General features: G+C 44.5%; 1 protein-coding gene across 6 annotated transcripts in view; it reads right to left on the reverse strand.

Moving 5' to 3' along the window:
* The window catches only part of LOC137424701 (calcium/calmodulin-dependent protein kinase type II subunit alpha), a 314922-nt gene that overhangs the window by 168062 nt on the left and 133557 nt on the right, over window positions 1-13303 (reverse strand). For all 6 annotated transcript variants that reach the window (XM_078775810.1, XM_068112436.2, XM_068112435.2 and 3 more), the window contains exon 6: window positions 1189-1261. In XM_078775810.1, coding sequence (XP_078631936.1) covers window positions 1189-1261 — 73 coding nt within the window. The remainder of the gene's footprint in view (window positions 1-1188; window positions 1262-13303) is intronic.

The raw sequence follows: 13303 nt of genomic DNA on the forward strand, positions 1-13303 counted from the left end.
CTTTGTTGAGTTTATTGTAGAGATTTTTTTACCTTTTATTTTTTTTGAATAAAAAAGGCGACGGCCATTAAACCATCGAATAAACTGTTCCAACCCATCAAATTCGATGGGCTTTTATACCAGTACAGTACTTGATTACAGCACGGGGTATCGTGATCTATGAACGCTCCAGTTATACATGTATTACTTATGAATTAACACAAACTATCTTATCAAACACATACAATATAATTGAGAAAGCATAACAAGCCTTGCTCTAGGGCCATTTAATATCTTTGAGGGCCTCTGTGTCCTCACCACAACCTGGACACTTACACTAACAACTGATACAAGTTTTTGATAGGTAGGAGATGGGATTCTTTGCAGTTAATTAGAAAGTGTATCCCCAAGGTATTTCCGATTTCACCTTTGGAATGGAGTACAATATTAATGTTATAGAACAGGGCACAGATCCTAGCATAAGAAGTGAACAATGTGTAAGTGGACTCATCACTCAACAAGACATCACTCAACTCTTTTCAATATTTTAAATCCGATGGGCATTTGTTGATCGTACGGGATGGTGCAATAATTACATCGCAGATGAAAAGCTTGTGTGTAGCGGTTCTGTGATATTCCGTTAAAATATATGGATCGATAAATTACTGTACTGTTGTTTGACATGCCGATGACTCTTCCAATTCTTTTTCACATCATGGATTTCTGTCCTAAGACTCAACAATATCTGTTATATTTAACAACACATCATAAGGTTCTCTTATCCCTTGAGGCAATTGATGATGACCATCATCACAGTTTATTTGGGGATGGCTCAGAAAGTTGAAATCATCCTGATGGAAGTAACCACTCGCTAATAGTTCACCATGCCTCATTGTAACTCCAACTTATAACTCCTTCCTCTTGAATATGATGCTATAGAAATGAGCAACGACACCGTTCCCTGACTATTTCTGTTGATTACTGTGTCTGTTGATTAAATTTGTGGATTAACAAATCATAAACATGTATGGGCAATTCTTGCAACTGGAGAGGAAGGTTCTCCGATTCTTGTTACGTGTACCGATGTGAATGCATTTTGTCGTGCACAGATCTCATATACACATGCCATGCAAGCAAATCTCAAGTATTATCATTTAATGTGTCTAATATATATTACATCTGAAGGAATCAATTCGCTATATATCTTACCTTTAAGTCCCGATGAACTACTCCCATCTGATGGCAATGCAATACTGCCTCCATTATTTGCTGGATGCAGTGGCTAAGAAAAGAAAAGATAAAAGCATGAGAGAAGGGAGGTGGTTATCGGGGAAGAAGTCAAATAAAATATACCTGGGTATCAGACATAATTCATGACATCTCTGAAAATACATTTCCCCAATCTCTGAATGTAAATAATGTTGTGTACAATTCAAATTTGCTGGAAATACAATCATATTGGAAATTAAAAGGAACCAGCTCCAACTTTTGTGAGCTATTTGAGAATGAGCCTGCAGTATATTTTGTATAATTACCCAGTGATCATATATATATTTTAATTCCACCACCGAAGGTGGGTGGAGGTTATGTTTTCACCCCTGTCTGTTTGTTCCTTGCGAAAATCGAAGATTTTTTCAAGTATATTGGTTGGTCTTGTGATTATTACATGGCAAAAAAATTTTTTTGGACAAGTATGTTGATTACTCTAGTTTGTCTGTCTGCTCACTTAAACTTGCCTACAGGTCACAATTTTAAACCGATCTTCACCAAATGGTAGAGTTCGTGGTCCAACAAAATCCTATATATTTTTGAGGACAAAAGGTCAACATACGCCAATGGTCAACCGCTTGTTTTCAAATTTCTAAAATCCTCAATTTCCATCCGATTGACTTGAAATTTCAATAGGATTTTCATATCAGGTAAATGAATTCAATCACCAACTATTTTTGAGATCAGCATAGGCCAAAAGGTCAACATAGGCCAAAGGTCAACAACAATCTCAAATTTCTAAAATCCTCAATTTTCATCCGATTGACTTGGAATTTGAATGGGATTTTCATATCAGAGAACTGAATTCAAACACCAACTATTTTTGAGATCAACATAGACCAAAAGGTCAACATAGGCCAAAAGTCAACCACTTTTTTTCTAATTGCTAAAATCCTCAATTTTCATCCAATTAACTAGAAATTTGAAGAGGATTTGCATATCTGGCCACTGAAATCAACCCCCAACTATTTTTGATGTCAACATCGGCCAAATTTCTGAAATCCTCAATTTTCATTTGATTGACCTGAAATTTGAAGAGGATTTGCATATCTGGTCACTGAATTCAACCCCCAACTATTTTTGAGGTCAATAAAGGCCAAAAGGTCAACATAGGCCATGTTTCTAAACTCCTCAATTTTCATCCAATTAACTTGAAATTTGAAGAGTATTTGCATATTTGGTCACTGAATTCAACCACAAAGTATTTTTGAGGTCAACGTAGGCCAAAAGGTCAACATAAGCCAAGCTTCTAAAATCGTCAATTTTCATCCAATTAACTTGAAATTTGAAGAGTATTTGCATATTTGGTCACTGAATTCAACCCCCAACTATTTTTGAGGTCAACATAGGCCAGATTTCTAAAATCCTCAATTTTCATCCGATTAACTTGAAATTTTAAGAGGATTTGCATATCTGGTCACTGAATTCAACCACCATTTATTTTTGAGGTCAACATAGGCCAGAAGGTCAACATAGGCCAAATTTCAAAAATCCTCAATTTTCATCTGATTGACGTGAAATTTTAAGAAGATTTGCATATCTGGTCACTGAATTCAACCACCATTTATTTTTGAGGCCAGCATAGGCCAAAGGTCAACAACAATCTCAAATTTCTAAAATCCTCAATTTTCATCCGATTGACTTGGAATTTGAATGGGATTTTCATATCAGAGAACTGACTTCAAACACCAACTATTTTTGAGATCAACATAGGTCAAAAGGTCAACATAGGCCAAAAGGTCAACCACTTTTTTCTAATTGCTAAAATCCTCAATTTTCATCCAATTAACTAGAAATTTGAAGAGGAATTGCATATCTGGCCACTGAAATCAACCCCCAACTATTTTTGAGGTCAACATCGGCCAAATTTCTGAAATCCTCAATTTTCATTTGATTGACCTGAAATTTGAAGAGGATTTGCATATCTGGTCACTGAATTCAACCCCCAACTATTTTTGAGGTCAATAAAGGCCAAAAGGTCAACATAGGCCATGTTTCTAAACTCCTCAATTTTCATCCAATTAACTTGAAATTTGAAGAGTATTTGCATATTTGGTCACTGAATTCAACCACAAAGTATTTTTGAGGTCAATAAAGGCCAAAAGGTCAACATAGGCCATGTTTCTAAACTCAATTTTCATCCAATTAACTTGAAATTTGAAGAGGATTTTCATATTTGGTCACTGAATTTAACCCCCAACTACTTTTGAGGTCAACGTAGGCCAGATTTCTAAAATCCTCAATTTTCATCCGATTAACTTGAAATTTTAAGAGGATTTGCATATCTGGTCACTGAATTCAACCATCATTTATTTTTTAGGTCAACATAGGCCAGAAGGTCAACATAGGCCAAATTTCAAAAATCCTCAATTTTCATCTGATTGATGTGAAATTTTAAAAGGATTTGCATACCACGTCACTGAATTCAACCACCAATTAATTTTGAGGTCATCATAGGCCAACAACTTATTTCTTGTTTGCTTGTTTGTCTGTCTGTGAACAAGATACCTCAAAAGGTTGTGGAGAGATTCGGACGAAATTTGGCATAGAGGTAGTGTATGTGACGAGGACAAAATCATTAGAATTTGGTGAAGATCCAGATTTGGATTCGGCTTGTAATTTTTTTAAAGTGATTCTTCACCATTGGGAGATAGGGCCAACAACGATATAAAGCACGATATCTCAAAAAGTTGTGGACGGATTTGGACGAAACTTGGTGGAGAGGTTGGGTGTGTGACAAGACCGAATCGATTTGTTTCTGGTGAAGTTCTGAATATGGATTCGTACACGAGAATTATTTAATTTCTAAGTGATTCTTCACCATTGAGAGATCGGGCGAAAAGCGATATATAACACGATATTTAAAAAGAGTTGTGGACGAGTTATGACTAAACTAGGTGGACAAGTTGGTTAGGTGACAAGAACAAGCCGATTAGATATTGGTTCAGGTCCGAATCCAGATCTGGCCTATCAGTGGGATACAAAACATGAACTGTTCAGTCTGGCGGAGGTATGCGCTCTACCGAGTGCTGTTCTAGTCATAAAGGTATTCACACCCAGCAAAGTGCGCACCAGCTAGTAGAATTAAAATGGACTAAATGAACATATCGGCATTGGTACAAGCAAACTACTGGGATGGATGTAAACGACATTCAAATATGCCACAGCTTCATTTGAGCTCTTCGTTCTCATCCAGAGGTTAGTTTTAAAATTCATGTTTTACATTGGGGTTGCTTGCTATTCAGAGTTTTTAACCTCACATAATGCATGTATGCAACCTACCCAATTCCATTCATTGTAAATTTAATTTCTTTTTAAACTTGACATACAACCAATGTTCAGAGATTCGAATCCAGGCTAGACAGCTTCGAGGCGAGTGTGCATACAACTAGGCCATCCTGACAACTGCAGCGCCATAAAGCAATTTTTTTTTTTAATGGACATACAACATTGTGCGAATATTAAATTTGCAGCAATTTAATTTAAGCGAAGGATGCATGAGTTGGAGGGTTCTCTGCCAGGCGTCTTGCCCATCAGCAACGCAGCAAGCTGGTATCAACGCACATGAGGACTTGGTGCCAAAAATCTGCATCGGATGTTAATTGATAGCATTCCAGTGCCTAAAAGTAACCTCAGGCAAACTGCATCGTCTGCTCGGCTCTTGCAGTCCTGGATGTACAGTTTTGCAACTGATTGTTTTACAAATAAATAAACACAGTTATGGACATACAAAAGAACATGCTCACACTTTAATGGAAGATCTTAAGTATCTCTTTACAAAAGGTTCAGGCTCATAGAGAAGTTAAATGAAATAAGGCAACGATTTAGACAAACCGAGGGTAAAAAGGGAACAGGCAAACAAAAAAAAACAAAAAATCATCCCACGCAAGTAGTCGGTGTGGCATGATGATGGCAGGAAGGGAAGAGAGAGAGAGAAAATAGAAATAAAGAGGTAGGGGATGAGAGAGCAGAAGAGTTCAGGGGTGATTATTGGGGAGACAAAAGTGGCAATGGAGGACAGTGGAAAGACTGGCAAGAAGAGCATGAGGCAACAGGCATGGAGTGAATTCCATTATTTAGGGAAGAATGGAGGGTTAAAGCAAGGTTTAACACTAACGGTTGCTCAGGGCAACCGAAATTTAGCATCAGGCAACCAAACTAATGACTTGGTTGACGGGCCGGGCAGCTTCATTATCATGTCTTGAACATTCGTATTGATCCGGTGATGTACAAATTAAGACTAGATCGACAATAAAAGTCAACTGTAATGTGGTTGTTCTGGGTAATCTTATGTGTGAGCACTTTGCAAGGTACAAAGGTAATATGAAAGGCGCAGTGTGTGTGTGTGTGTGTGTGTGTGTGTGTGTGTGTTAATTGTGGTACCCACTGCTCAGATTCCCTGATCCGAGCGAGTGTGAAATTTGCAATAGAAGGTGTGTGCGTGTGGCGAATATGCTATTATGTACGGCCCTTCACCGATCTAAGCGTGTGTTCGACCTGAGCAAACATGATGTACCTTGCACGACACTCACATTGTTGCTTGCGAACCAAAACAACTTATGATTGCCGAGTGTAACACTCATCGTTTGGAAGAGGTTGAGCTAATGGACAAGAAAATGTTGTAATTTTACTTCAAATGTATGTATAACCCAATTGTTTTCAATATAAAAGACTCATTTTTATTATTATCATTATAATTTTGTATAGAAAGCAAATGCATCAAAATAAATTATTATTTCAAACATTTTCACATGAAAAGAAAGAGATTAACTCAGAATAGCTTGGGATCATTTAAAGGTCACTTGCACCACTGATGATCACAAAATAATGGGAGTGAGGAAGAGAGAAAAAGGGAGAGAGGAAGAAAAATAAAAATCAGGACATTTTAGATGCTGAGTTAGCAAACTTGTGAGCTGAGATGAACATCTGGGCTTCGAAAAAGTGGTCTCTCTCATACCGATATTATTCTACACTTTTAAGCAATGGTTAGGTCTCTATCAGTCTTGTGTCCCATTGGGACAAAGAGGATGAGTGGGTAAGTGCCATAAATAAGGGAAGAGAGAGAGAAGATAGAAATAAAGAGGTAGGGGATGAGAGAGGAGAAGGGTGAGTGCCACTCTGCCATAAAGCCCAGATGGGTGGAGTGTTGCAGTGGTGGTTGTCTTCTGGAAGTTTCTCCCATCTCCACACAAGATCTCTGGAGCTCAGCCAGAGTGACCATCGGGTTATTGGTCACCTCTCCAACCAAAGCCCTTCTCCCCCGATTGCTCAGTTTGACCGGGCGGCCAGCTCCAGGAAGAGTCCTGGTTGTTCCAAACTTCTTCCAGTTAAGAATTATGGAGGCCACTGTGCTCTTGGGAACCTTCAATGCAGCAGAGATTTTTTTGTAGGCTTCCTCAGATCTGTGCCTCGACACAATCCTGTCTCTGAGCTCTTCAGGCAGTTCCTTCGATCATGGCTTGGTTTTTGCTCCGATATGCATTGTCAGCTGTGAGACCTTATATAGACAGGTGTGTGACTTTCCAAATCATGTCCAATCAATTGAATTTACCACAGGTGGACTCCAATCGAGGTGTAGAAACATCTCAAAGATGATCAAGAGAAATGGGAGGCACCTGAGCTACATTTCAAGTGTCAGAGCAAAGGGTCTGAATACTTATGTAAATGTGATATTTCAGTTTTTTCTTTTTAATAAATTTGCAAAACTTTCTAAAATCCTGTTTTCTCTTTGTCATTATGGGGTATTGAGTGTTGATTGATGAGGGAAAAAATGAATGTAAACGATTTCAGCATAAGGCTGCAACATAACAAAATGTGAAAAAAGTGAAGGGGTCTGAATACTTTCTGAATGCACTGTAGGTCTCTCGATCAGATGCCTATTTTTTGCCAACACCTGTAGCTTTAACTCCTGTATGTTCTTGTATGCTGTTATTACCTCTGCATCTGAAGGTGGTTATGTTTTCACCCCTGTCTGCCTGTCTCTGCGCAGGATATCTCAAAAGGTTGTGGACGGATTCATACGAAATTTGGTGGACAGGTTGGGTATGTGCCAAGAAAGCATTGTTCAGATTTTGGTAAACATCCGGATCCGGATACTAGAATTTCAAAGTAATCCTTCACCATTGAAAGATAGGGAAATGACACATGGGTTGATGAAGATCCAGATCCGGATACAGATACTAGAATTATTTTTTAATTTGTAAAGTGATTCTTCATAATTGGTTGTATTTCCTAAAGTTTTGGACGGGTTGTGACAAAACTTTGTGGATGAGATGGGTAGGTGATAAGAACAAGCCATTACATTTTGGTTCAGTTCCAGATGCAGACCAGCCTATCAGTGGGATACAAAACGTAAACTGTTCAGCCTTGTATCTGCCTTCAGAGGTATGTGCTCTCCTACTGTGCCAACCTAGTTACCCTGCGCCCGTGAAGCAAAAAGTGAGGTTAAGCATTCGGGTGCGTACGTGTGCCATGTCTGCGTTTTAAAAATGCATTTTCTCAGCAACCGTTGGTCCGATTGATACGAAATTTTACCACAGATGTGCCTCCGCCTGTATAATTTTTTATTCATAATTATGACGTCATAGGTCACGTGGTAAGGACGCCATCTTGGAAAAACGTTACACCTCTATATCTCCCAAACCGCTCAATGGAAAAAATGAAACATGGCTCATTGTTAAGTATTCCCCTTGGGGAATAAGATATGTTAATGATGATGTCATCGGTTCCTTAATTATGACGTCATAATTCGACAAGTACAACACTTGATCTGATCAGTATGAATAAAACAAAAATTCCACTGTAACTGTTAGTCCGATGGACATGAAATTTTCAGAATATGTGCGGTTCCTCCTGTAGATTTTTAAAATGATAATTATAACGTCATAGGTCACGTGGTACAGACGCCATCTTGGAAAAAATCGAAAAAAGTTGCACCTCTATATCTTCGAAACCGCTCCATGGAAAAAATTGAAACATGGCTCATTGTTAAGTATTCCCCTTGGGGAATAAGATATGTTAATGATGATGTCATCAGTGCCTTCGTTATGACGTCATAATCCGACAAGTACAACACATGCGATCATTGTGTATTTTTTTTCTCAGCAACTATTGGTCTGATGGGCACGAAATTTTCACCATAGGAGTGCCTCCTCCTGTAAAATCTTTTAATGATAATCATGACGTCATGGGTCATGTGGTACAGGCGCCCTCTTGGAAAAATGAAAAATGTTGCACCTCCATATCTCCAAAACCGCTGCATGGAAAAATTTTAAACATGGCTCATTGTAAAGAACTCCATATGGGGAAGAGGTGTTGTTAACGATGACGTCATTGGTGCCATAATTATGACGTCATAATTTGACAGGGACAACACTTAGTCTGATCAGTTTGAAATGTATTGAGAGTGATCTATGCAACAATTATGTTAGAGAATATAAATTTATGATGTCATCGCTCACGTGGTCTGACAGACATATTGGATCAAAGAAAAAAAAATGTTCAAAAACAGAAGAGTTGGCTCGCAACAAGTTGACTGCGCAGGGTAAGTATTCTATGAATACCATCTAGTTAATTACCTTGTTTTCACTTTCCAAGTTGAAACTGTAAATTAAAGTTATCAAGTTGTTCATAAATCAGCATTTGTTGTGTCTCATTCTTTGTAATAGACATGTGCATGCATCTTACAGCTACAGCATTGGCATGTATAATCATCAATTTGTTACAGTGGAAGTTTTTCAGAAAACGAGTGAATTTTTTAAAAATTGTTCTTTTTCAGGCAACCAAAATTTGACCTTGGGCAAGCAAAATTTAAAATGGTTGCCATGCTGGGCAACCCAAGAAAAAGAACTTAGTGTGGAGCACTGGATAAAGGAAATTAAGTGAAAATCCAGCAAAGACTTGGCGAGGGAAACCAGCTGTAGGTTTCTTGAAGAGTGCATGCAACCCACGGTAAGGGTATGTGGGCTGCGTGTGGATGGAGGGATGTGGGGGTAGCAAGGCTAGAGTGTACCAATAGAAAACTGAGTCCGCCAACCTGCTTGCGGTGGGTGAGAATCAGACCCTGGACTTGGCCTCCTGCCAGGTGACTCCAATAATATAAAAAGCCTACACTCGACGTAGGGAGCTGCACCAATCCTGAATGGGGAACCATACTCCATAGTACTTCAGATAAAGGCCTTGGATGCCGTTATGATGTGCTCTGTGTGGTAAGGAATGACTTTGTTCTGTTAAGAAAGCAAACATCATGTGACAGGTTGTTACAAATAATGAGGCCTCGAGTTTAAAGGATGGTATATCTTCCAGGAGATGGTCAGATAAGTAAGCTGGAGGGAGGGGGATTGACAGTTAATCCTTATGGAGGGACGGAGTGTTAGCTTGCGGATTTATTGTGTTTAAAGATATGTTCCAGGTACCTGACCAATGTGTTGTGTCTTTCTAAATCTGCAGACAGGGATACGGCGGCAAACTGCAATCTCAGAAGCATAGTGAGCCATTTTGCACAGAGTGGTGTCACCAGCAAAATTGTACGAGAGATTATTTTTGTACACCAATAATCCATTTGTTCCTAAAATGCTGTCTTGTAGCACCCCATGATTACGAGGATGATCATGGGACAGAATGCCATCAATATCACGAGACAGAATACTATTTTCCATACATAATTACAGTTATTCTAAAGAACTTAAACAAACTTATATGCAGTGTGTATTCTTTGTATGGAATCTGTCTGTAACTTCTTACATTTTTTTCGAAAGAAATTGTGGCTGTGATAGAAAAACTAATTAAAAAATGAAAGATTGTTCAAATTGCAAGACTTAAGAATTTTTTGAAAACATTGATTCCCAATAATTTCCGAGAGCTTCCTGCATCACAAATTCCTTTCATTTCGAAATATAAGTTTTCAACAGCAATCAACAAGTTGTGAAGCTCCGCAGAATTTTTCGTACTGTAGCGGCTACCGCTGGGTTTTCACAATCGCCTTGCACCTATCAAGGACGCGGAGCGATCACCATGCCGGGCTCGTCCAGGACGCCCGGGCAGGCCCGCGCTCAACTTGCCAGGCCTCGGTCGGGACGCCCGGGCAGGCTCGCCCTCAACTTGCCAGGCCGCAGCCAGGACGCTGGGCCACGCCCCCTCTCGCCTTTCCTGGGCAAACGCTCCGGGATAATATGTATATATATTGCTGCCCGATAAACGGGCTTTTCAGAGTGCCTGAGTGTTTGGTTTGATTAAAGCAACTCGGATGAATTCCAGCTTTTTGTCGCGTCCATTCTTCCGATCGACGTGGGAGCCCCAGCTCCTTCATTGGTGACCTACCGACATGGACACGGCAGTCGCCCTTAAACTGCCTACCTTCTGGGAGGCTCACGCGGCGGTTTGGTTCGCACAGGCGGATTCCCTGTTCGCCCTGCGAGGCATCACAGCCGACGACACCCGCTTCCACCATGTGGTAGCAGCGCTCGGTTCGGCCACCGCGGCCCGCGCCCTGAGCCTCCTCGAGAGCCCGCCAGCCGCTGACAAATACGGCGCGATTAAGAAGCTTCTCCTCGACGCTTTCGCCCTCCCATCGGCGGAACGCGCACGGCGCCTGCTCGACCTGCCCGAGCTCGGCGACACGCGCCCTTCCGAGCAAATGGACTACATGCTTTCACTGCTCGGCGAGCACTCTCCGGCATTCCTGTTCCGGGAGCTGTTCCTCCGTCAGCTGCCTAACCCGGTACGCCTCGCCCTGGCAAGCACGACGATCACAGATCCCCGGGCCCTTGCCAGAGAAGCCGACAAGATCTCCGCCGCAGGACAGCGCATCGCAGCGGCGACATGGGACCCACCGCCGTCCGACGCAACACCCATGGCGCCCGAGCACCCGGCACGGTCGACGACCGAACTGCCGACGCAATTGGCGGCCGCTACACCGAGCCGACCACCTCCAGCACGACGACCGGGGCCTCCACCTGACCAAGCGTGGTGTTACTATCATGCCAGGTTCGGACAGAAGGCCCGGACATGCCGACCCCCGTGCACCTTCGGCAGGCCGGGAAACGGCCGGGCCGGCGTTCATTACCAGCCATGAGCGCCGGCCACACGGGCAACTTACTGTTCATCACGGATAAAGCGTCCGGACGGCGCTTCCTGTGCGACACCGGCGCCCAACTGAGCGTCATACCCGCCTCTGACCAGGACAGGCAATCCGCGGTTTGCGGCCCCTCCTTGGTTGCGGCCAACGGATCGACCATCCGCACCTTCGGCCCGCGCAACGTCACCCTCTGCTTCGGCGGCCAATGCTTTGCTTGGACGTTTGTAACCGCAAACGTGCCCATGGCTCTGCTAGGCGCCGACTTCCTCTGCGCACACGGACTGCTGGTGGACGTCCAACGGCGTCGTTTAATCAACGCCGAAACCTTTAGCTCCCTGGTATGCACATTGAGCAGCTCCGCGCCGACCGAGCTGGCATGCGCCGTCCCGGCGGCGAACGAGTTTGCTCGCCTGCTCACGGAGTTCCCGGCCCTCACGCGGCCGACGTTTTCGGCCGTCGCAGTACGGCATGGGATCGAGCACCACATACCAACCACGGGCCCGCCGGTCTACGCCAGGGCCCGCCGCCTCGACCCAGCCAAGCTCGCCGTGGCGAAGGCCGAATTCGACGCGTTGGAGCACCTCGGCATCGTGCGGCGCTCCGATAGCGCGTGGGCCTCGCCACTGCACATCGTGCCAAAGCCGGGGGGTGGATGGCGCCCGTGTGGCGACTACCGCCGTCTCAATGACGCTACCACCCCCGACAGGTACCCGATCCCGCATATCCAAGACTTCTCCGCCCGTCTGGCGGGACGGGTCATTTTTTCGAAAATTGATCTCATACGGGGATATCACCAGGTACCTGTCAGGGCGGCCGACGTCCCTAAAACGGCAGTCATCACGCCGTTCGGCTTATTCGAATTCTTGCGAATGCCGTTTGGTCTCAAGAACGCGGCTCAGGCGTTCCAGCGCTTGATGGACGGCGTGCTGCGTGACCTGCCGTTCCTTTTCGTTTACCTGGACGACATCCTCGTCGCCAGCACGTCCCGGGCCGAGCACCTCCTCCACCTCCGAACACTGTTCGGGCGCCTCAGCGAGCACGGCCTCATCGTCAACCCGGCCAAATGCCACTTCGGCACGACGGCCGTTGATTTTTTGGGCCACCACATCACCAAGAACGGGGCCGTGCCGCTGCCAACCAAGGTCGAGGCCATCACCACATTCCCGCATCCCCGCACCATAAAGGCCCTGCAGGAATTCCTGGGAATGGTGAATTTTTATCACCGCTTCGTGCCCCGCACTGCTCAACTCATGCGGCCCCTCTACGAAGCCCTCCGGGGCAAGCCGGCCAAGCACGACATCGCCTGGTCCGCAGCAATGGATGCGGCCTTCCAAAGCTCAAAGCGGGCCCTCGCCGACGCAACACTGCTCGCTCACCCGGTGCTCAACGCTTCCATCGCCCTCACCACGGATGCCTCCAACTACGCGGTGGGCGCCGTACCTGAGCAATGGGTGAACGGGGTTTGGCAGCCACTCGCTTTTTTCAGCCGGCAGCTCCGGCCGAACGAGCTCAAATACAGCACGTTTGACCGGGAGCTCCTCGGTCTACACCTGGCCGTCCGCCATTTCCGCCACCTCCTGGAGGGCCGACCTTTCACGGCGTTCGTCGACCACAAGCCGTTGGTTTACGCCATGGCCAAGGTCACGGAGCCGTGGTCGGCCCGCCAACAGCGCCACCTCTCCGCCGTGTCGGAGTTTACCATGGACATCCGGCACGTCGCCGGCAAAAACAACGCCGTGGCCGACTGTCTTTCCCGGGCCAGCGCGAACGCGGTCCACCTGGGCGTGGACTTTGCGCTTATGGCGGCGGACCAAACCACCGACACCACGGTGCAAGCCCTCCGGGCGGCGGACACGGGCCTCCGCCTGGCCGACATCCCCTTCACGGACACTGTCCTGCTCTGCGACGTCTCCCAAGGCCAGCCTCGCCCCATCGTGCCCGTCACCTGGCAACGCCGCATCTTCGCCTCCCTCCACGGCC

The sequence above is a fragment of the Myxine glutinosa genome, chromosome 4, assembly GCF_964187855.1.
Source record: "Myxine glutinosa chromosome 4, kmMyxGlut1.1, whole genome shotgun sequence".
Lineage (NCBI taxonomy): Eukaryota > Metazoa > Chordata > Myxini > Myxiniformes > Myxinidae > Myxine > Myxine glutinosa.